General features: G+C 38.8%; 6 protein-coding genes and 3 long non-coding RNA genes across 15 annotated transcripts; 6 read left to right on the top strand and 3 right to left on the bottom strand.

The window, feature by feature from the left end:
• The first annotated feature begins 4109 nt into the window (after nucleotides 1-4109).
• On the top strand, nucleotides 4110-6738 carry LOC124208152 (cytosolic non-specific dipeptidase-like). Of its 2 annotated transcripts, XM_046605875.1 has the most exons (10): nucleotides 4110-4272; nucleotides 4445-4585; nucleotides 4674-4748; nucleotides 4815-4914; nucleotides 4981-5100; nucleotides 5169-5324; nucleotides 5408-5637; nucleotides 5700-5898; nucleotides 5959-6330; nucleotides 6397-6738. In XM_046605875.1, the coding sequence occupies exons 2-10, from the start codon at nucleotides 4557-4559 to the stop codon at nucleotides 6538-6540; spliced, it is 1425 nt and encodes a 474-aa protein (XP_046461831.1). In that variant the 5' UTR covers nucleotides 4110-4272; nucleotides 4445-4556; the 3' UTR covers nucleotides 6541-6738. The 2 variants fall into 2 exon arrangements, with proteins under 2 accessions (XP_046461831.1, XP_046461830.1); XM_046605874.1 differs by lacking the exon at nucleotides 4110-4272 and having other exon boundaries at nucleotides 4422-4585.
• A 974-nt stretch (nucleotides 6739-7712) lies between these two features.
• Nucleotides 7713-10866, top strand: LOC124208149 (nuclear pore glycoprotein p62-like). Its single transcript, XM_046605871.1, has 7 exons — nucleotides 7713-8018; nucleotides 8238-9614; nucleotides 9681-9864; nucleotides 9927-10104; nucleotides 10167-10342; nucleotides 10414-10528; nucleotides 10608-10866. The coding sequence occupies exons 1-7, from the start codon at nucleotides 7931-7933 to the stop codon at nucleotides 10758-10760; spliced, it is 2271 nt and encodes a 756-aa protein (XP_046461827.1). The 5' UTR covers nucleotides 7713-7930; the 3' UTR covers nucleotides 10761-10866.
• A 196-nt stretch (nucleotides 10867-11062) lies between these two features.
• LOC124208148 lies at nucleotides 11063-11951 on the top strand. The gene is made up of 3 exons (XM_046605870.1): nucleotides 11063-11175; nucleotides 11253-11528; nucleotides 11597-11951. The coding sequence occupies exons 2-3, from the start codon at nucleotides 11257-11259 to the stop codon at nucleotides 11823-11825; spliced, it is 501 nt and encodes a 166-aa protein (XP_046461826.1). The 5' UTR covers nucleotides 11063-11175; nucleotides 11253-11256; the 3' UTR covers nucleotides 11826-11951.
• Nucleotides 11952-12324: 373 nt separating this feature from the next.
• On the bottom strand, nucleotides 12325-13367 carry LOC124208147 (rho-related protein racG-like). The gene is made up of 5 exons (XM_046605868.1): nucleotides 13155-13367; nucleotides 12971-13085; nucleotides 12772-12889; nucleotides 12649-12698; nucleotides 12325-12575 (listed from the first exon to the last, which is right to left on the bottom strand). The coding sequence occupies exons 1-5, from the start codon at nucleotides 13271-13273 to the stop codon at nucleotides 12420-12422; spliced, it is 558 nt and encodes a 185-aa protein (XP_046461824.1). The 5' UTR covers nucleotides 13274-13367; the 3' UTR covers nucleotides 12325-12419.
• A 621-nt stretch (nucleotides 13368-13988) lies between these two features.
• Nucleotides 13989-15394, top strand: LOC124208145 (ras-like GTP-binding protein RhoL). Its single transcript, XM_046605866.1, has 5 exons — nucleotides 13989-14451; nucleotides 14654-14768; nucleotides 14831-14948; nucleotides 15018-15064; nucleotides 15127-15394. The coding sequence occupies exons 1-5, from the start codon at nucleotides 14336-14338 to the stop codon at nucleotides 15283-15285; spliced, it is 555 nt and encodes a 184-aa protein (XP_046461822.1). The 5' UTR covers nucleotides 13989-14335; the 3' UTR covers nucleotides 15286-15394.
• Nucleotides 15395-15538: 144 nt separating this feature from the next.
• LOC124208146 (ras-like GTP-binding protein RhoL) lies at nucleotides 15539-16886 on the top strand. The gene is made up of 5 exons (XM_046605867.1): nucleotides 15539-15920; nucleotides 16071-16185; nucleotides 16249-16366; nucleotides 16425-16465; nucleotides 16539-16886. Exons 1-5 carry the CDS (start codon nucleotides 15805-15807, stop codon nucleotides 16701-16703), a joined length of 555 nt encoding a protein of 184 aa, XP_046461823.1. The 5' UTR covers nucleotides 15539-15804; the 3' UTR covers nucleotides 16704-16886.
• A 117-nt stretch (nucleotides 16887-17003) lies between these two features.
• On the top strand, nucleotides 17004-19164 carry LOC124208143. Of its 6 annotated transcripts, none has more exons than XR_006880304.1 (6): nucleotides 17004-17115; nucleotides 17179-17314; nucleotides 17540-17734; nucleotides 17809-18329; nucleotides 18391-18512; nucleotides 18736-19164. It is a non-coding gene; the product is annotated as an uncharacterized LOC124208143 (long non-coding RNA). The 6 variants fall into 6 exon arrangements; XR_006880303.1 differs by adding an exon at nucleotides 17375-17448 and having other exon boundaries at nucleotides 17069-17314; XR_006880302.1 differs by adding an exon at nucleotides 17375-17448 and having other exon boundaries at nucleotides 17069-17314; nucleotides 17536-17734.
• Nucleotides 17478-17918, bottom strand: LOC124208144. The gene is made up of 2 exons (XR_006880306.1): nucleotides 17788-17918; nucleotides 17478-17726 (listed from the first exon to the last, which is right to left on the bottom strand). It is a non-coding gene; the product is annotated as an uncharacterized LOC124208144 (long non-coding RNA).
• A 326-nt stretch (nucleotides 19165-19490) lies between the features above and the next one.
• LOC124208142 lies at nucleotides 19491-21098 on the bottom strand. The gene is made up of 4 exons (XR_006880299.1): nucleotides 20982-21098; nucleotides 20429-20531; nucleotides 19907-20146; nucleotides 19491-19841 (listed from the first exon to the last, which is right to left on the bottom strand). It is a non-coding gene; the product is annotated as an uncharacterized LOC124208142 (long non-coding RNA).
• Between the last annotated feature and the right edge of the window lie 437 nt (nucleotides 21099-21535).

The raw sequence follows: 21535 nt of genomic DNA, 5'->3' as shown, positions 1-21535 counted from the left end.
AATTAAAAGAAAAGAGAAGGTCGGGGAAACGCCTAGTTTCATTGTATTTTTTCGAGGTGCGTTCCTGTAGGTCAGCACACAGCACCGGTACGTGTACGTCTGTGTGTCCCTTTCTAAATTCTTCGTTCCATTTGCCATGTAGTTTCGCTACTCTTGTCAAGCTGCTGAGCATTTTAATAATCCTCTTAGCGGTGGCGGTGGCCACAACAAGCGCGCGATTCAACTGGATCATTTCCCCCAAAAATGGCAGTTTCAGCGCAGAAAAAAAAGCTCGTTTAACAATGTTAATGACGTGTAAGTTTTATCTAGCTGCTGGTAATATTCCCCGTGGTTCTTTCATTTAATTCGTGTAACAACACGCGCTGAATTAAAAACGACAAAGTCTTTCCAACTTTCACAACAGCTTAATTCTTTCTTTTTTTCGGTGGAATAATTCATTGAATTTAAATTTCTATACGATTTGATAAGGAAAAGTGTATTTTCTGGTAGGGAAACGTGTCAGCGAATTTTCTGCTGCCCGGTATCTTTTTACTTTTGAAATTTCGATATCGACAAATAAAAAATGATTCCAAGCTGGTCATTCTACCGAAATAAAAAAAGAGAGAAACATTTATATTTTTGTTACTACTTTATAGCGTTGCGATGTTGTGTCAAGGCTCCAGTGGAAAGGTATTTTTATTGTCTTATGATACTACCAGCATCTGTTTATAAAAATTCGGCTAGATTTGAATTACGCGATATGTAATTCAGTATGGCATGCACACACGTTCTAGTTACGACTTTTTTTTTGGTGAATCCAGGGCGCTCAGTAACTAATAAAAGAACGATTAACTTAAAGAAATATTGGTCTGAGCGTTCCAGAAACAAGGAAAAAATCATTCACATCATTTAGGAAATATATACAAGTCTGAGTTACATTTTCCAGACCAATAACGACGTCATTTTCTTGCGGTGTCGAAACGGATCCGTTATAATAACTATCGTCCCCCACTTAACTAATGTTAAGCGGCTCTAACTCGTAAAAGTACAGCAAAGACAATTTCAGCTGTTGTGTGCCTCATCCGACATTCCTTTCTGATTGTTGTTCAATCCGGTTGAAATGTGTATATATACTACGTATAAGCTAATAAGCTGCTGGCAACAGCTGACACGTAACCTTGTTCTACGTAATTAGCTCATTATCAAGACGACAATCTGTAATCCACCGTGGGATTTCACGACCGCCCGTGTCATGTGATACGGCGATTTTTCCGAGGGTCTACGGTGGTGTGACATGACAATCAACTTGTCACCTTGATCTTTATTTCAATGAATTATTAACAAAACAAAAGGACGAAGTAAAAAACTGTTTTAATTAGGTCCCACAGCATTGAGCAATTTCGTTGTTGTTGTTGTTTGGCGTGATAGAATTTTTCATGACGGGGAGATACAGTTAGCAAACGTGTACAGAGAGAGAGAGAGAGTCTCATATTATTTGGCTGTAAGGAAATAATATTCACGTGCAATGCTGTCGGTTGACCGCAAAACGAGGAAGGAAACTGGGTGCCATATAAACGCGATAGGACCGATAATGTTCATCATATACAACAACAGCAGCAGCCCAGCATTTCGAAATGTTCTTTGAGGTTAAATTTACTGTTCAAAATATTGATTGTAAAAATAAAAATGTTGTTTAACAATCCACGAACAATTGGGGTACGCCATTTTTCGATGGACAATCAACAACAACAACGATTTCTATTATATGAGCTGAAATAATTCAAATACAACAAAGAATTCTTTTGAAAGGTACAAAATTATACGCCCCGGATATTCGTGAAATAATTTAAAATAATAATAAAAAAATAAACAGATCGATTTGATCGTGAAACCCCGTCAGCACACGTATACACTTGTAGAATTTTCCGATCCTTGATCTAAATATTGATGTTGCCCAGATGACAAATGCCCTTGTTCTCAACAAAGTTTTTCCCGTCTCGCAATAAATGATGACTTGGCCAATCGTGCCTCGGCATAAAAGATGAGCGTACCTAAACAATCGTATAGGTATATAGCGGTTGAAAAATAAAGAATACATTAACGAGCTGCTTTTTTGTGTGGTTCAATCTCATGTGATGCGCGTTAAAAAAGGTGGGATATTTCCTAATCAACTGGGTTATACAGTCTGCAATATCGTCAAACATGTGTGTTCACGTTTGAGAGCAATATTATACATGCTCGACTCGTTCTGGAAAACCACGAGGAACGAAAGTAATTCTCTCTCCATCGGACTAAAATTTCCATATGACTCACCCCGTCGGGGGTAGCAGCTAGAATTGTGTCGAAATACACATGTACCGGTGTACCGATTCATTACAAGCTCGGGTAAGGTATATTCTGGTTAATCTCAAATTTAAAAAAAAAGTAGGCCATTTCATCTGCTGTTTTTGAAGGTTTGAAATATTATAATTTAGATCTTTTCACTAACGGTTAATATTTTGTGTTAAGCGAATTTTATTATGTGGGTCAGTTGATGGTTGACCAAAATGATACGCACCGGCGGTTTCCTTCGAACGAAACGCGCACCGGCTGCAGCAGTACATAGTCGAAAATAGACCTTCCAGTGTACACGCATTATTATCTCGAGTGAGCGATTGCCTATCAGCGGGAACTATGCGGTGCCGTACTTGTGTCTAGTTAATAATAATAAAAAAAAAGCAACAGAAAACCGCAGCAATTTATTTCCCCGTCGTTTGTGAACGTCATTTGAAATGTACAGGTCAAAACACGGACTGTCTAATGACCTACATCATATAGGATACTCTTGTGTAGATGAGAACGGCGATAATATTTCTACGCCAAAACGCGCTGTGTCTATTTATAATTCCCAAACGAATTGGAGCAGATTCTTAAAATAAGAAAATAGTTGAACCAAAACAGCTGAGAGAGATAAGAAAGCTGCCTGAATCTTTTTGGGAAAATAAAAAAGGTACATGCCCTTTATTTTTTTCTAGTTCGTATCGTTCATCGCAACACGTTTGAGGATTCCTAGAGCTACACTTGTAAAGCTTCCCTTTCCTGAATCTCTGACGTCTAAAATTACAACAAGTCAAACAGTTCTACACAAGGTCGAACTCACCTGAACGTAGGTATCAAATTTCCCTCACAAAATAAAATGAAACGAGTTTTTGTGTTTAAAAAACTCTGAAATATATAACAAGTGTGTGTGACCTTCTTTTGTTTGCAGATTGAACAACACGCATATAACAGCAGTGCACACGTTGCAAAGGGGACAGCTTTTTTTTTTACTCTCTCGAGAGAGTAGATATATAACTATATGCATTAGACGCCAGCGGCGCGGTCAAAATTATTCGGTTGCATTGCGTGGCAACGTCCTTCATCGTGACCGGCAACACAACAAGCAGTGAATGTGCAGAATGGAATATCCTATTTTTTTGTGTTTTCATTTTTATCTGGAATGCCTTTCTATATATCTTTCTAATTTATTCAACCGATGAAACTTAACTAATCGGAGAGAGGGCGCTCAAACGTTTTCACTGTTTTAGATATTTCGTATGACATCATCCAAATAACTGGCACGCATGTGTATTCAAATTTTGTCTTCGAGAGAGGTACTATATGATAATCGTTCAATTATCAATTGGTTATTGGGAGATAACAATATGTCTAGCAGCTGTCAATCATATATAACCAAGTGTCTTCAATCAATTTAGTTTGGTGTGTTGAAATGGATAAGATATTGTAACTAGTTGACTACAAAAATAAAACTTATCAAAAGAGACAGAGTGACACTGTGTGAAAAATGTTCGTCCTTGATTTTGTCACGAATTGTCGAGACGTTATTTCTCTCTTTCCACTTGTAAAATAAATTTGAATCTCTGAGCCTTGGTTCCTGAATTTTTTATGATTCAAGTTTCGGGATTGGAAATCAGCTGTTTGCTCACTTCCGGCATCCATCTGTCATCTAAACAGTATGGCATAATAAATTATAATAGTCGATGAATAAATATGGCTGGTTGAAATTGATTGAGCTCTTCGTATTTATTTCGGAATAAATTGCGTAGAAAGTTCAATACATTCACGATAGCATGATGCTGGATTAGCATTCTTTATAATACGCATATCAAGCAAAGTGCTGTAGCACATTTCCGTGTCAGAAGATTGGAGAGAATCTGTGCATTGCTGAAACCTGTGAACTCGTCGTTGCTTCCGGCAAGGGCAAATATATATAGCTCAAATTTCTTCGTACCAGGAATTTATACATTGCTCAGAGTAAAAGTTCTCGATCAATCTATTTCGGTGTTGTCTGTTGTGCAATTAAATTATCCTAACGTGAATTTGGGTTTAAAATTTTTAGTGGCCCCCAAGTTAATCGATAGAAATACCATCGATATCTAAATTCGATCAGCTGTCTGTCAAGTCTAAATTCCAAACTTGTTTACAGTGACAGGCTCTGACAGTGCTTTGCTAGCACAGAGAATCTCATTCGGTTTTCATTAAACGCCCATCGTTCCATTGTTGCGGTCGTCTTTAAAAGTTACTCATCTAGCGGAACAATGACCGAAGCGTTGAAACCAGTCTTCAGGTATATTGCGAAATATTTCTTATTACGTAATGTTGTATGGTACTATTTTCTAAAGTTGATAAACTTGTACTGTTTATTATTATTGCAGCTATATTGATAGCAACAAAGGCAAGTTCATAAAGAATTTGGATGAAGCAGTTGCCATCAAGTCTGTTTCAGCATGGTAAAGTTGTTTTCATATTGAAGAAATTTAAATACAACTTTATGCTAAATCGTTGTCTGATTGAAGGCCAGAAACTCGCCCTGAAATCTTCAAGATGGTCAAGTGGGTTGCAGCCAAACTTGAACTACTTGGAGCTACAACAGAACTAAAAGATGTTGGCAAACAGGTACAAGGATGAAATAAATTTCAAAGAAAATAAATTAATCTGAGACTATTTTTGATTTAACACAAGAAAATGCATGATGGAAGTATCTTAGACCTACCCCCTGTTCTTTTCGGCAAACTTGGGAATGATCCCAACAAGAAAACTGTAATGGTTTACGGGCATCTGGATGTTCAGCCAGCACTCAAGGTTGTTTTTTAAATGCAGCTTTTGATTAGTTTGTCATGTATAATTGACATAGTGATAATGCTGTACAGGAAGATGGATGGGACACAGATCCATTTGTCTTGACTGAAGTAGATGGTAAACTTTATGGTCGAGGATCCACTGATGACAAAGGCCCAGTACTTGGTTGGATTCATGCCATTGAAGCTTTCCAACAAACAGGACAAGATCTGCCAGTCAACCTTAAGGTGAGATTTCCTCAACTCATTAGCACTTTATTCATTCATCATATAACTGACAGTGGGGTTTATTTTTTCTCATTTTCCCATAGTTTTGTTTTGAAGGCATGGAAGAATCGGGAAGTGAAGGTCTCGAAGAGCTATTGCAAAAAGAAAAAGACGCATTTATGAGTGGCGTGGATTTTGTTTGCATTTCCGACAATTACTGGCTCGGTAAAAACAAGCCGTGCTTAACCTACGGTCTGCGTGGGCTATGCTATTTTGAAATCGAAGTTGCTTGCGCTGATAAAGATCTGCACAGTGGCGTTTTCGGTGGCTCCGTGTAAGTGTTTTGCTAATCATTCGCCTTTAGTTTGGATACATAATTAAATATATGCTAACTAGGCATGAAGCTATGGCGGATTTGATCTACATGATGAACACACTGGTGAACAACAGGGGACAGATCTTAGTTCCTGGAATCATGGCTGATGTAGCTCCCGTCACCGATGAAGAATTGGCAACTTATGCCACAATTGATTTCGATCTTGAACACTACAAGAAAGATATTGGGTGCAACCACTTGCTACACAAAACTGACAAGGTATTGAAACTCAAATATTGTTAAATAACTTAACTCTAACCGCTGATTATTTCATTTTAGTCCAAAACTCTGATGCATCGATGGCGCTTCCCGGCGCTCTCACTTCACGGAATTCAAGGGGCTTTTAGTGAACCTGGAGCTAAAACAGTTATTCCAAGGAAAGTTTCTGGCAAATTTTCTATTCGTATCGTTCCAAATCAAACACCGGAGAAGGTAAATCAAGTGGTAAATGATTACCTCAATGAAATGTGGAAGTTGCGCGAGAGCCCCAATGAAATGAAGGTGATTAACCACCACAGTGGTAAGCCATGGATGGCTGATCCCTTCCATCCTCACTATCTGGCTGGTCAGAAAGCTTTGGAAGAAGTCTATGGATGTAAACCTGATCTTACTCGCGAAGGTGGCTCTATTCCTATTACTCTAACCTTTCAGGTATGAAATTTATATTTCTGAGTTTGTTTTAATTTGTTATAACTTCAATGTACTTAAAACATTTAGGAGGTTACGGGCAAGAGTGTGATGCTGCTGCCGATGGGGGCTGCTGACGATGGTGCCCATTCCCAAAACGAGAAGATTGATATTCGTAACTATATCGAAGGAACCAAGTCATTGGCTGCATATCTCTACCATGTTGCGCATTGATACAAACACTGATTTATCATTTGCATCTCACCGTTCTTGCCTCGGGCAATTTTAAGCCATTTTCCATATTTTAATTGTTTGGTTTGTTATTCTATTCTGATAAAATTTTCCATGGAATTTGGTTTACACCCCTTGAATTGTGGTGTGGGTGATATTGCAGTGATATATCTGAATACAATTTATAATAATCACTTCAAATGATATTGTCAATGAATTTTTTTTCATTAATGAAACAATTGGGAAAAATACCCATTTTGAAAATGCATATTTGAGTGTATTGCATTTGCATAAAAAGTTACAATTGGCGCCTGATTATTGATAACTCTACTCTTCTCCGCTAGATGGTGCTCAACACATATTTAGTGAAGTAGTCGACTCCATAGGCGAATTTCAATTTCAATCATAGCCTACTAAATATCACGGCCACACATCTGGCTATCTCGCCGTTACCGAGAAGCTCCGCCTACTCCAGATCACGTGCTTGTCTGTGATTGGCCGTACCCCAAAATCGTTTCCATTTTCCACGGCTTCTTTCCAAACTTTTAAGTTCCTTGACGTCGTCTTGCATCCTGGTATGGTCAGAGTCGATTGAATGTAAGCAATTGGTAGTCTAGTGGGTAGAGCGGTGGATTTCCATTAGAGTAATACTAGGTTCAAATCTGATCAAGACATAATCAATTTTTCATAATTTTTTCTTGTTTTTTTTCTAGATTTGTAAAGCGAATTAGATGGAATGCCTAGATTCTGTAAAAATGCGAGTTTTTTCACATTTTTTAAAACAAAATCTGAATTTGTTCGCTTTGGCAAGGACTTAGAAAAAAAAACAAATTCAGATTTCAGATTTTGTTTTAAAAAATGTGAAAAAACTCGCATTTTTTACAGAATCTAGGCATTCCATCTAATTCGCTTTACAAATCTAGAAAAAAACAAGAAAAAATTATGAAAAATTGATTATGACTTGATCAGATTTGAACCTAGTATTACTCTAATGGAAATCCACCGCTCTACCCACTAGACTACCAATTGCTTACATTATATCGACTCTGACCATACCAGGATGCAAGACGACGTCAAGGAACTTAAAAGTTTGGAAAGAAGCCGTGGAAAATGGAAACGATTTTGGGGTACGGCCAATCACAGACAAGCACGTGATCTGGAGTAGGCGGAGCTTCTCGGTAACGGCGAGATAGCCAGATGTGTGGCCGTGATATTTAGTAGGCTATGATTTCAATCGTCTGAAACAGTGGAACTCTGTACAAGACAGCCGGAAATAATCTGTGCTTGTAGCAATCGGCATTTTTCAATAACTGTTGTGCAACCACCTTTTAGAAGTTTAAATCAGGCAGGCTTCTTTGATTTCGTCTTTTATTAACCTGCAAAAACCTTCGAAATGGCATTCAACTTTGGTACCCCCTCTACTGGGCAAAGTACTGGTTTTGCTTTCGGTGGTGCTCAATCCCAGCAACAAACAGCCCCAGGTAAACATAGATGATCGATTAGAGTAGTTATATTTTGATAGTTGTTGTTTGTAAGTAAAAAGAGCGTAAAAAGAGCTTTAATAGTCTGTCATACATGTCAAATCATCTTATTGGTTCATGTGGTTTAAAGTCAGAATACTTTACGTTAAGTAATTGTTTTTCGGAATGTTGAACAAACAATTAAACCAATGCACCATGCTTTTTCTTTTGTAATTACAGCTTTCGGGGCACCTGCTGCAGCTGCTCCAGCCTTAGGATCAACATTTGGACAACCTGCACAAAGTAGCTTTAGTTTCGGCCAAACTACCGCAGCACAGCCACCAGCTACTGGTGGTCTCTTTGGAGCAGCAAAACCAGCTATTTCTTTTGGAACAGGATCAACTTTTGGAGCACCCACAACATCTGCTGCTGCTGCCCCAGCTTTCGGCCAAACTGCAACACCAAGCTTTGGATTTGGTACAGCTGCAGGAGCAACTCCGTCGTTTGGTTTAGGTCAGCCAGCCTCTGCAGCCCCAGCCCCAACATTTGGTGCCACTTCTACAGCAGCTCCTAGCTTTGGTTTTGGGCAGAGTACTGCAGCTCCTGCATTTGGAGCTCAGCAACCATCCACCACTCCTTCATTCTCATTTAGCCAACAGCCAACACCGGCTTCAGCCGCACCATCACCATTTGGATTGGGTTCGACCACAGCTTCAACGCCAGCGTTTGGCCAAGCAGCGACTCAGCCAGCATTTGGACAGACATCCACTCAGCCAGCATTTGGACAAACATCAACTCCAGCCTTTGGACAAACAACTCCCGCCACTCAGAGTGGTCTCACTTTTGGCCAAACAACTGCACCAGCGTCGACAGGCTTGAATTTTGGTCAACCCGCGGCTAACGCACCAGCAGGAGGAGGTCTTAGCTTTGCTCAAACAGCCGCACCGGCTTCAACGGGCCTCAATTTTGGACAACCCGCTTCAACGCCCTCGACTGGAGGCTTTGGTTTTGGCCAGCCGACTGCAACATCTACGGCCGGAGGTTTCGGGGCTCCAAGCAGCGGAGGTTTGACTTTTGCTCAGCCAGCAGCAGCCCCTTCCACGGGAGGCTTTGGTTTCGGTCAGACTGCTGCAGCACCCGCTAGTGGAGGTCTGAATTTTGGTCAACCGGCTGCGGCTGCGACTACAACGGCCGCTGCAACTCCCTTTGCTTTTAATCAGCCAGCAACAACCGCTGCACCGACTGCAGCACCTCCAGCCTATAGTTTCACCACTCCGGCATCCACCGGAGGACTTAGTTTTGGTCAGCCAGCTACTTCTGCTGCTCCAGCTGCTGGCGGTTTTTCTTTAGGATCAACTGGAACTTCGACTTTGCCAGGATTTAGCCAACCAAGCGGTGCAACACTTTCTTTTGGAACCACTAGTACAGCAGCACCTACTTTACCTTCGTTCGGTGCCACAACTACCACCAGCGCTGCTCCGTCGGCTTTTTCGCTTACTCAACCGACCACTTCGGCTCAAGCTCCAGCATTTCCTGCTCAGCAACCGACAACTACTACTGCGACTCAACCAGCTCCAACCCTCAACTTTGGATCAACCGCTGCTGCTCCTTCAACAGGTAAACATCACAGTTTTATTTATCTTGTCCTTTTACCAATTTTCATGGAATTTTTGGTTTTTCTAGGTTTTTCATTTGGAGCCCCAACGTCAACAGCCGATGCATCCAAGGCTGCTCCGACTCTCGCTGCCGCAACTACAGCACCGGCCACTACAGCCGTTTCTGCTGCACCGTCGTTTAGCTTTGGAACTTCTGCGCCTGCATCCACTGCTGCAACGGCCCCAGTTGCGACTTCGTCGATTGTTACCTCGTAAGATCTTAGAAAAACACTTCATATTTAGAATTGGAAATCATTCATTATTATCATAACAGGACATCTGCAACCCCGACAAGCACCACCAGCACTCCTGGAACTGCTTTGACCTTCCGTCAATTGGAGGAATCCATTAACAAATGGTCAGTTGACTTGGACGAACAAGAGAAAATATTTTTGAATCAAGCTACTTCGGTAGCCGCATGGGATCGTCTTTTAGTCTCCAACGGAGAAAAGGTACAAATGAAAACAAGAATAAATAAGAAATTTTTCATCATTGAAAGAGCAACTTCTTTTAGATTGTTGCGCTGAGCGATTCCGTCAACAGAGTTAAGAAAGATCAAGTGCGTTTGGAATCCGAATTGGATTTCGTTCGTGCCCAGCAGCGTGAACTTGAGGAGATGCTCATTCCCTTGGAAGAGAGTTTGCAACAAGAAGTCAACAACATGCCACACGATACTGAACGCGATCACACGTAACTTGATTTTTGCTTACAATAGTTTTCCCATTGTTTTCACGACAATATTCCTGGTAATGTTTCTTTAGATATCAGTTGGCCGAGAATATCGATTCACAAATGAGACGATTGGCTGACGATCTGAAGGAGATCATCGAGAGAATGAACGCAGCTAGTCGGCAACACGAAGCCACAGCTGATCCGGTAAATTTCAAACATGATATATTTTCCAGCTGTGTTTACGTTTTTACATGTTTTTTGTTTACTTCTCATTTTTCGACAGATTGCCAAAATAGCACGAATTCTCAACGCTCACACCGACTCACTCCAATGGGCGGAATCAAGCTGCACAGCTCTCCAGCGCAAACTTGACGATGTGGGGCGTGGATTGGAACAGCAGCGAAGAGATCAAGACCGGAGTTTTCGTTTTGCTTAAGTTGGCCAACCAGCATTCATGTTTCATACCCTCATTGATCACCGAAATTGCAAATTGATGCTCCCCTGTAATTTTTGTGAGCTTACAATACACTTTACTAAGTTTATTAGATTGCCAAATGATTTGCCTTTTTTTTAATTAAAATCAGGTTAGATTGATATAAATTTATAGAAACAATTGACGTGAGACGCCCAAGGCTTATGTTAGTATATGTTACGTCATTTCGCAGACAACATCAAGACAAAGAATGGCGGTAATTTCAGTACCTATCCTTAATTCATTAGCGACAGCAGGCTGGGTGATCATTTGACTGAAGAGTGAAGGTAGGCTATTTAGGGGCGTACTTTTCTCTCTTTCGATTCAGTGTGTGTTCAACGTTCAGAAGTATCACATTCCTAGTTTCTCTCTCAAAAGGGTAAGTTTTTTAATTAATATTGATTTAAAGTCTATTTGCTGGAATATTGTCTTACGTAAGAATTTGTATTGTTTTAGAAAAATGTCGGCAACTAAAGTGATGATGGTATTTGTACTGGTGCTGGCTGTCACTATGGCAGCAGACGCTGGCAGTAAGAAGACCAATTCAAGCAAAGTGCAGCCCGTTGGTTCGTTGGTGGCCAAAGCCAGTCTGTCTCCTGTGAACGCGACTGTTAATGGAACTGTCAATGCAAATGTCAACGCTACTGTCAACGCGACTGAATCGATGAAATCTACAGAGAAGGTTCAAGTGACGAAGCGGAGTCTTGGCATCGACAAGAGTGAAGGCAAAAGGTAAAACGATTTTCTTATTATTTCCCCTGAGTTGAGTGTGATACATTTTTATTTTGTGGATTGTGTAGCCAATTGATGTCGGCTTGGTGGAGGATTCCAACAGCTTTGTGGAACTTTATCAGCCAGGTATTCATCGATCCCCTCGTGGCAGTATTGCGTCAAGTGTTGTCCATTTTCGGGATCGACACCGACCAAATGATGAACTTCCCAACGCAGATGCAATCACAAACGCCCATGGATTTCGTCTCCCAGCTAATGCCTCAATTCACAACTCCCGTTAATCCTACGTTCGCGTAATTTGTCATTAATAATTAAAAATATTTCATCAGTGATTTTTATTCAGTGCAATCTGCAGTATAATGTGTGTGCATGGTCTGGTCTTGTAAGTGTAAATTAATATACGACGATATTTTTTTACCCCAACCACCCAGGTGTAGTTCTTCATAATTTGTCATATCATCACGATCCACCATGCTACAAGTTTCGTGTACAGTGGTGTGTTTTCTGTGCTCAGTGAAATTATGTGGTTGATATTCGTTCACCAGATTGCCCGTGTCCTATTGGGTTTATATCGGTTATAGTGTGTGGGTCATATTTCCAAGTTAATTGCTGTGTGCGTGTGAAAACGACTGAACAAATGAAACTGGATGCTGTTCAGTGAATCGTGAAATGTTTATTCGTCCAGCATCCACAAACCGACTACACGGAACGTGAATTCAGTCCGGAAATTGACCGAAAACCAAAATTGAAAGGTAAGACTGTTGACATCCATCAATTCTTTTCACGCCGTGTCAAATTGATATTAAATAGCCATTTATTGCAACACCTAATATATGCATTATTATGAAAATATTCTGTTCACAAACGTAAAATTAAGACCGCAAACATTTTTTAAAGTATGCAGCAAGACTTCTTATCTAATCCTAAAGCAGCAGCAGCTGCAATTTTAAATATTTTTGACACATTCTTCCCATTCAAAGCTGAGCACTCGGCGAAATGAGCAACTCCGATGGTCTCTGCCAAACTTTGTCCTCTACTATAAGGAACCTGGAATAATTTAATAGGATTCTTGTTTAATTTTCTAAATAGTTTAATTGCGGCAGATTTGAATAGTACTTACCAAATAGCTTTCAAGCGTTTCACCTTTATGTCTCTTGTCTAATTTAGTACCTTGAATTGCAAATTTGTAAAATTAAATTATGAAGGGTATTACGCCAAATAGTCGAAAAATTTTGATTATTACCAACGAGAATGATTGGGACGCCAGGGCTATGTTTGTGTAACTCTGGAATCCATTTTGTCGAGACGTGTTGAAAAGAATCGAGATCATCGATGGCGTAGCAAACTAAAAAGACGTCCGTCTGTGTAAACGATTCAATAATGGGTAAACCGAAAATTAAAAGATATACTCATATCCGGAAATGTGCGGTAATTAATCTTACATTAGGATAGGACAAAAGTCGTAGTCGGTCGAAGTCTTCCTGTCCCGCTGTATCCCAGATGGCCAATCTGTGTGTCACATCATTGATCACAACGGTGGAGAAGGCTATTTCCATTCTGTATAACGGTAAACAAATAAGATTTTAAAGACTCTACAATCGTCAATACAAACAATACAAGACTAACACTGTCGGAACATATTTGGAGGGGAAACATTTTTTGGTGTAGACCGTGCACAGGCTAGTTTTTCCAACTGTTCCGCTACCGACTAACAAGACCTTGATTGGACGTTCCGACATCTTCATCCGCTTCAGACGAAATCCGTGCTGGGTATCTTTACAAAAACTACACTCACCAAACCTTTTTCGACTGCACGGCGGTTTGAGTTCGACTAAATTGTTAACTTTGTCGAACTTGGTTTATATATTCCTTCCGCGTTAGGGAAAAAACCACAGTGCGCACAATGTCGATCCGCCCCAAACCTCAAGTGCGTCAAATGAGTCAGAACCATCGCTCCTTTTCCGTGTTTCGTTAATTATAAACGGGTTGTATTATTTTTTATTGTTGATTTATTTCTAAAAATAATAAAAATAATCTTGAATCTAATGTTGGTTTTGAGAGAAAGTGAAGAAAGAAATTGTTCTTTCGTGCGTCAACAACGGATGTTTCTCTTGTCCGATAGGGCGTAGTCATCCGTTGATGAGTTTGTTTTTCCACTTACGGTTTCGTTGGAAGACTATAGACCTTGTCCCCCTCTATAGCTTCATGGTTCTGCATAAGGAATGCGATAGGGTTTGATCAAAATTGGCTATTTATTTTTTTTGGTTTTCAACTATTGTCAAATTAATTTTTTTTTTTGTTTTGCCCCGAGCAAGCCGAGGGTGTAATATTTCATCAGGGCCGGGCATTCTATATCATTGCCGGTGTATTATAACACAAGTCCCGCCCACTTTTTCAACCTAGACGCTTGCTTCATCGCTTGGTCAGACATGAAAATGCTTTGGCCGTTTTGTCTTATCAAATAGTGCTTATCTGGACATTCTACAACTCTGGCCGTCCTTTTTGATGCATTCGTCTTTTAAAAAACAGTTAGCCAACTGACGACATTTTGAGGCGAGTTCCACTTGAATAGACGTTTCATAAAATTGAGTGTTTGGTGGGGGTGAATTTCCTAGTTGATTCCAGCGTGTGACTAACACTGACTAAGATCGAGATTAAAAAGTGTAGATTCCCCTTGTGGTTGCTGGTTCCGTCTCTTCAACACTTCCACCGGAATCTCGTGCACATTGTGGATGTAACGTGATAAACTGGTAAAACCATTAGGTTCCGGTTTTACGGTTGAAGCTCTCTCACAGTTTTTGGCGAAAATGATTCGAGATCGACCGTTGAAGATAACAGTGGTCGGCGACGGCACAGTGGGAAAAACGTGTGTGCTGATTGTGTACACCAAGAACGTTTTCCCTGTCACATACGTGCCAACTGTGTAAGTTTATATACATTTCTTGTAGAACAAAATTAATTTATAAAAGTTGCCGGCCTGTCCAGCCATATAAAGGTGATGTCAAAAGTATAATCTTTTGCCAGATAAGAAGGGCAGTGATGTCACGTTGAATTTGATGTGGTTTAAAGGTTTATTTTTTTATTAAATACGGTTTTATTTGTTATCATGGTTATTATTTGTTTAGATTTGATAACTTTTCCGAAACAATTGAAGTGGACGGACACGCGTACAATGTTTCGCTCTGGGACACTGCCGGGCAGGAAGACTACGAAAGGCTGCGCATTCTCTCGTATCCTAATGTATTTTTAACCAACACTAAATATCTATCAAATTGATAATAATGACGCTAATCTTTGAGAAGACCGACGTGTTCCTACTTTGCTACGCTGTCAACAATCGGACTTCATTCAATAACGTCACATCGAAATGGATTCCCGAATTGAAGCACCACTGCCCTAATGCGCCCATCGTACTCGTCGGTATAACAATTTGAAAATAAGAAGCGCGTTTAAATTAATTAATAATTATTAAACTGGACTGTTTTGTAGGAGCAAAAGTTGATATCCGGAAAGAGGGACCTACAGATGAGGATTGCGTATGGAATCGAGCATTTCTTATTGAAATTTTACATTTCTGTACATGTTTAGATTATTGCAGGTGTCTTATGCCGAGGCTGCCAAACTGAGCAAGAAAGTTGGTCCTTTTCTCGAGTGCTCTGCAAAGACTGGCGAGAATTTGAGACTAGTCTTTCAAGAGGCTGTTCGGACAGCTATAAACAAACCAAAGACCAAACCTAGAAATTGCAACCTCCTCTGAAAGTCTAAGAAACGCAGGAAATATGTTTGGAACCAGTTGACGCAAATTCGGTTTTGTGCTAACATTTCCATTAATAGATAAATATATTTTATTTCAATGATGATCCAAATTCACTTGAAAATCTCCGATTCAATTTTTCCGTGTACAATTGTTTAACTGTTCAATTCTGGCTTCTGATACAATAAGTTTAAATCAGTTTGCATGTTTAAAAAATGATGTTTTTGAAAAGCAACAGCCGTCGACAATCAAGTCACAATATTTGAATTGCGGAAGGAAACCCTGAATTCTGGTATCCCAAGTTATTTCGTCACATCTACTATCTAAACCGGATAAGCTGCAAGTTTCATTTCTCAGTTCGGGCGTAGTCAGTCGGTTGACTTTTAATTGTCGTTGAATTTATTTGTTCAATAATCAAGCGGCAGAGTTTGCTAGTTCTCTTCAGACAGGAGTGTGTTTGATCAGTTTCATTATCAGCTGATATCGCGTGCTTGTTTTTTTTTTTTTACACTTATAACTGAAATGAATAGAATCCGGCCTTTAAAGATAACCGTAGTCGGAGACGGTATGGTGGGGAAAACGTGCATTCTCATTGTGTACACGAAGAAAGAATTTCCAGAAATACATGTTCCGACTGTGTAAGTTTCTACTAGACAATTTAACCTTGTTGCAAAAATTCAATTTCTCCTTATAAGATGGCGCAACGTTTGCATCGTGAATATTTACATAGTTGTGTTTGTGTCTCCAATATTACGTAAAGATTTAAGAACATTTTTTTTTTGTTTTAGATTTGACAACTTTTCTGATACAATTGAAGTGGATGGATTTCCGTACAATGTTACACTCTGGGACACTGCCGGCCAGGAAGAATACAAAAACCTTCGCATTCTTTCCTATCCTAACGTAATTAGACTTCACAGCTTGATAACTTTCACTGATGTTGACGATAACAAATTCTTTTCAAAGACGGACGTTTTCCTACTTTGCTATGCCGTAAACATACGGTCAACTTTTGAAAACATCATCACAAAATGGATCCCTGAATTGAAGCATTATTGCCCTCACACATCCATAGTACTTGTTGGTAAACCCCAAATTTAAAAAATTGCTTATTTATTATTTCTCATTCAACTTTTTATTAGGCACAAAAGTAGATATCCGGCAAGAAGGGCAATCAAATTGCGTATGAATTAGAAAATAAATTTAATTGTTAATTACTAAATTGTATATAGTATACGCTCTTGTTTTTTTCAAAGGTATCTACCACTGAGGGTCGAGAACTGAGCAAAAAATTTCAACTCAACAGTTTTCTAGAGTGTTCGGCGAAAACGCAAGAGAATGTAATACAAGTTTTCGAAGAAGCCACTCGAGTTGCTCTGAATAAACCGAAATCTAAACCGCCCAAGTGTAGCCTTCTTTAGAGCGAAGGAATGTTTAAAAATAAATTGGTAATCGTGCAAAACAATAAAATTCATGACTTGACAGTAATTTAATTGAAAAAATCCTGTTTGTTTGTTATAATGCAACTGATATGAATATGAACACTGATTTTCCGACTGACTAAAATGATAAATAAACATTTTGAGGTAGAACTGCCACTCAAATTGCATTGGTTTCAAATCATTTCAAATTCTGAAGTGCAGCGGATTAATTCATGTAATGCACTGCATTTTCGGTTTTCACAATACAAAACGACAAAACTAAACTTGTTTTTTGTCAGTACTCAGCAGGATTTCAGGATTTCAGATTGAAATGTCAGCTGGCAACACTGTTGCTGTTATTGGCTGATTGAATAATCAGCATCAGAGATCAGACTGTGTGTATACTTTTCTTGTAAGATCATTTCTGTCCATTTAATTAGCTAAAATGTTTGGAATATTTGTTTTGTTTTATAAGTGAGTGAAGTAGAGCCTAGAGAGGACAGATGAAATTCTTCTGCATGCAAAAGAAAAGTGCATCGTCCCTACACTACTACTGTGTTGGAACAGGAGCTGTAACCACGGTTGTACGTACCAAGACATTTCGGATAAAAGTACGTTTTTTGTGTTCCAATGTATTAGGATTCGTTAAACGTGTATATTATAAACTATAGAAACAAGATCTTTCTAAAATTAGTAACAAGAAGTTAACTGAACATAAATTACATCGGGCAATCTGACTTCTTTGGTAAACTTTTTTTAAATGGAAAATGGATATAATAATAATTAGTGTTTTATTTGTCCCAACTCTTATTACTACTAATTTTGAATCAAGACAGGAAGCATCTCATATTGATAGTGATGGCAACTCTCGAGTTTCACACAGCAGCTTGGGCAGACTCAAATTAGAATTGCAAAAACAGCAACTCTTGAGATTGGCACAGCAGTTTAGCACAGGAGACACTTCCCCAATAGGTCCTGTCACACACCATTTTTTTCAGGCTTTCAAACTTTCAACAAGCCAAACTGTGGAAGTAAGAACTAACAGTCAATTAGATAGTTGAGTTGAATTGTTATCAATATTTACTTTTCTGAAATCATTTTATAGTAGTTGCCTGAAGTCGGGAGTGAGAATGATGCTGAAACCTTATGAAGAAACCTTTCAAGACTAATATGCAACTTTACTTTTAAGACCTATATGCGTCCATCGTCGACAACGATGGAACAACAAATGGAAAGCCGATGATTTACAACCTTGGAAGGAGACGAAACCCTCCATACTTTTTGTTACTATTATAGATTTTTATGTTGAAAAAGTTACGGAAAATTATCGGGAATGCCCAAGTAATTAATTTGTGTGTGGTCTCATAGGGAAAGCTGTTCGAGTAATCTGGTATTCATTTGATCATCTCACACTTGATTCATTTCGTGCCAGCTAGTGAAAGGCTGGTGAAAGGCGTGAAGAATTCAAGTTTAGCTGCTGCGAGCTGCTGCGTGCAGTCAGCTAGCAAGCAATCCAATTGATGTCCACCAGGTGGCGCGAGTGTATTCAAGGCCCAAATTTGGCCATTTTGTTCCTTGACGCAGCAGAAGTGAGATGCCGATCGTGACGTTTCCCAAATTGAAAAGGTATTTCTTGTCAATTAATTAGGTTTAATGGAATGTAAAATGTCGATGTGTCAATTTACAGGTGATTGATCATACCACTTTGCCATCTGAATTGGAAATGCCTATACATTTGCCGAAATGTCGTGCCTCGTGTGTCTCGCTGCCTGTACCCAGTCGTACGTTACGTCCCATGCAACAGCAAAAGTAATTTTTTTGTTCAGATTTCCTAAAACTGTTTGCTTAATATGACTAGATATGCTACTGTAGAAATTTGAGTTACCTTTCCAACTTTTACTTCTTTCGTAAAATTGCAGAAATCAAAGCTATTCTGTTTTGTCTTACTCCTTATCTTTTGTCGTAAGAGTCCAGTGTAACTGTGTACACACTTGTGTTTCCCGATGGTAATTTTTTTATTTTTCTTCAATAGGTGTAACAACTACGCTTCTTGCTGCAGCCAGATGGTGAAAGGTGTGATGAAGAAAAGTTCAACTGTTGTATGCAGGATGTGGTGCCAGTGTTATCCAGAAGTAGCTGTGTTGGAGTTATCCCGTAGCAGCTGTGCCAGAATTTTTCCAAATTGCTGACTTGAAAATTTTTACTGTTATCATTTGTGTGTTTTACTTTGCAAGTGATATCCCATATTGCTGATTTGAAATATTTTTATCCCTTTTTATTTGTGGTTTTGCTCTGCCAGTGAGTTCTGACTTGAATTGGTTTCATCTGTTGTCTTTTGTCTTTTTACTTGGGCAGTATACGACTGTGGCAAACTGATTCTATGTCAGTTTTGATACAGTCGACAACTGCTAGATTAAATTCCGGCTTTCTGCACCAACAAAATAATAACGGCACATGTTATTATCGCGGTTGGGAAAGTCACAGGCCCCCCCCTCCCTGGGGGCCATAAAATATATATGTGGTTGTGTTAAAACAAATAAAAATAATAAAAATAAAATAAAAATTGTTTTAATTTTATAAACAAAAAAACATGGGATCAATGAACATCGCCAATTTTTTGCGAAAAAGACTTAGTAAAAATAATAAATGGTTGTTGTTTTTAGCAAATTTATAAATTTAATTAAAATTTGGACAGGAAATTCGAACAAAATAATATTGTAAAATGATTTGATTTATGATTAATATTTAAAAAGTGCAGTTTAATAATAATTATACAGCAGAAAATGATTTTGGTTCAGCAATTTATTTTTTTTACGAGATAACATTGTTGATTAAGAGCGAAAATGTTTGGAGGCGGTAAGAGTTCATCGGAGTATAAGTATCTTTGTGGTTTAACTTCTTCCTCATAGAAAATATCAAACTTCATTGCAATTCCCCATTCAACCATGACACCCCTGGTTTTGGCATGCCCTGGTTTTCACACACTAGGCAACAGAGGACATTTTGTTTACTTAGGCAAAAGGGACAATAATTTGCAATTTTAATTTATGTAATATCTAATGATCCATCAGTCTTGAATTTCAGCAACTCCTCAGCTTCACCAACGGATCAAGTCTGGAACGGCGCCGTACGATTGAACTAAAACGAGAACGGAGATTTAGTTACAAGTCAATAATTGAAGAGAATTTTTCATCCAGCATTACCTCAACAGGTAACAGAAGAACACACCAACAAAATGCCAGACAGCCATCAGGCAACACCAACTATTTTGCACACAACAGCTCTACACAGGATGGGCACCAATATGGTATAATGAAGTTTTATGTTGAACTGTAAGGCTGCCAAAGATCCATTTCAGCTCATCTCTCAATCTGAAAATGCCTTCCACACCACTGCACAACAGGCATCACCACCATTAACAGCTTCAACACCAAAAAAGGAATCTAACAAAGCAAAAGAACATTAGTTAACCACAAACATTTTCAACCAAATAGAGAAGTGGAAATTCTTCTGCTTGAGCTAGAGTTAAAGAAAATTGTAACTTTTCACAAACTAATGAAAATCTTTTCACACAAGACACTTATTTGAAGCAGTTAGTAATTGTAAAATGTCATCTAAATCAAAGTTTTATGCCCAACTCGAGTTATTTCTAAGCAAAGGACACACAGACTACAATTCAAGCAAAATGCAAACCCAGCTCAAGTGTCTTTCAAGTAAATTGTTACCATTTCAGATTTCCTGTTTTCTTCCCATTTTCATCTCACAACATGATACATAAGAGGCATCTTGTTGACTTGGCACTGCACGTTGAGAAAAATCTCCACCAACCTGTCAAAAAATAAATTAAGATTAGTAAAAGAAATCTTTTAATTATTCTTAACTAAAATGCATGTTTTCGCAAGCTTCATTCAAGTTCATCTCTCGACTGAACTTACTCGCAAATCAAATCACAGAACATATTTGCAACTATCATGTTGCTTTAGATTACGAATGTATGATAATTAGTAATTTTAAAAAAAGTTCAATTTTTATCAGAAACTCAATTACAGAATTTCAATGTGGGAATTAAGTCTTAAAATTATTAAGTTACTCAACATTATTACTTGTACTATTCTTAAGTACTTTGACATGTGACGAAAAGTGCTACACGCAGCAAGAGACGACATTTTAAACAAGTGTACAACAAGCATGGCCACATTGAATTGGCTAGTATAAATTTAAGGCCATGTAACCCGTAAATTAACCGTAGAAAACTTTAAGAATTAGAGTAGGAATTACCTTTTTTTATGAAGAACTAAGTAGGGAAAGAAAGTACCCAGCAATGATGACTAGAGTAACCTTCTCAGTCAGCGTCTCGGAAGAAAAAGAACGGCACGGGGTTTCTCGTCTCAAATATCAAAACTATGGTAACCCTCCCCCCCCCCCCTACAGTAATCCCTCTACACACTAGGGATGAATAGCTCAATCCCTAAACACACAGAAAAATTTAGCCACCTAGTGACAGCCCTTAGCATCCACGGAAGGAAAAATAAAAACCAAATATTCGTCATCTCCGTGAAATAGATTTAGTAGATAAAAAGGAAATTTATCGAAAAATTAAAAAGTGAGCATTATTGGTGGAATCAGTCGATAATATGATGATTCCATCATATGATGTATGATAAAGCCTTCGTGATCGATCGTGATCGTGAAAAATAAAATAAATAAATAAATGTTTCTCCCTTGAGTTGTGAATTTTTGTAGCGAGACGGAGATTTCTACGCATGCAAATTTATTTGCGCAAAAAACTGATAAAATCATTGCTCTCATTGCTTACCACTGTCTTACCTTAA

This window comes from Daphnia pulex, chromosome 11 (genome assembly GCF_021134715.1).
Source record: "Daphnia pulex isolate KAP4 chromosome 11, ASM2113471v1".
Classification (NCBI taxonomy): Eukaryota; Metazoa; Arthropoda; class Branchiopoda; order Diplostraca; family Daphniidae; genus Daphnia; species Daphnia pulex.
Note: the sequence above shows the minus strand (reverse complement) of the source record. Positions and strands in the feature narration are given on the sequence as shown.

What these genes read in the sequence shown, in the direction of transcription:
- LOC124208145 (XM_046605866.1), top strand. Translation starts at nt 14,336, where the DNA reads ATGATTCGAGATCGACCGTTGAAGATAACAGTGGTCGGCGACGGCACA. An exon ending in TGCGCCCATCGTACTCGTCG is followed by an intron (nt 14,949 to 15,017) that starts GTATAACAATTT and finishes ACTGTTTTGTAG; the next exon opens with GAGCAAAAGTTGATATCCGG. An exon ending in GACCTACAGATGAGGATTGC is followed by an intron (nt 15,065 to 15,126) that starts GTATGGAATCGA and finishes AGATTATTGCAG; the next exon opens with GTGTCTTATGCCGAGGCTGC.
- LOC124208152 (XM_046605875.1), top strand. Translation starts at nt 4,557, where the DNA reads ATGACCGAAGCGTTGAAACCAGTCTTCAG. An exon ending in ATCAAGTCTGTTTCAGCATG is followed by an intron (nt 4,749 to 4,814) that starts GTAAAGTTGTTT and finishes GTCTGATTGAAG; the next exon opens with GCCAGAAACTCGCCCTGAAA. An exon ending in TAAAAGATGTTGGCAAACAG is followed by an intron (nt 4,915 to 4,980) that starts GTACAAGGATGA and finishes ATTTAACACAAG; the next exon opens with AAAATGCATGATGGAAGTAT.
- LOC124208147 (XM_046605868.1), bottom strand. Translation starts at nt 13,273, where the DNA reads ATGAAGATGTCGGAACGTCCAATCAAGGTCTTGTTAGTCGGTAGCGGA. An exon ending in GACTTTTGTCCTATCCTAAT is followed by an intron (nt 12,890 to 12,970) that starts GTAAGATTAATT and finishes TCGTTTACACAG; the next exon opens with ACGGACGTCTTTTTAGTTTG. An exon ending in AAACGCTTGAAAGCTATTTG is followed by an intron (nt 12,576 to 12,648) that starts GTAAGTACTATT and finishes AAATTATTCCAG; the next exon opens with GTTCCTTATAGTAGAGGACA.
- LOC124208146 (XM_046605867.1), top strand. Translation starts at nt 15,805, where the DNA reads ATGAATAGAATCCGGCCTTTAAAGATAACCGTAGTCGGAGACGGTATG. An exon ending in CACATCCATAGTACTTGTTG is followed by an intron (nt 16,367 to 16,424) that starts GTAAACCCCAAA and finishes ACTTTTTATTAG; the next exon opens with GCACAAAAGTAGATATCCGG. An exon ending in AAGAAGGGCAATCAAATTGC is followed by an intron (nt 16,466 to 16,538) that starts GTATGAATTAGA and finishes TTTTTTTCAAAG; the next exon opens with GTATCTACCACTGAGGGTCG.
- LOC124208149 (XM_046605871.1), top strand. Translation starts at nt 7,931, where the DNA reads ATGGCATTCAACTTTGGTACCCCCTCTACTGGGCAAAGTACTGGTTTT. An exon ending in CCAGCAACAAACAGCCCCAG is followed by an intron (nt 8,019 to 8,237) that starts GTAAACATAGAT and finishes TTGTAATTACAG; the next exon opens with CTTTCGGGGCACCTGCTGCA. An exon ending in CGCTGCTGCTCCTTCAACAG is followed by an intron (nt 9,615 to 9,680) that starts GTAAACATCACA and finishes TGGTTTTTCTAG; the next exon opens with GTTTTTCATTTGGAGCCCCA.
- LOC124208148 (XM_046605870.1), top strand. Translation starts at nt 11,257, where the DNA reads ATGTCGGCAACTAAAGTGATGATGGTATTTGTACTGGTGCTGGCTGTC. An exon ending in GACAAGAGTGAAGGCAAAAG is followed by an intron (nt 11,529 to 11,596) that starts GTAAAACGATTT and finishes TGGATTGTGTAG; the next exon opens with CCAATTGATGTCGGCTTGGT.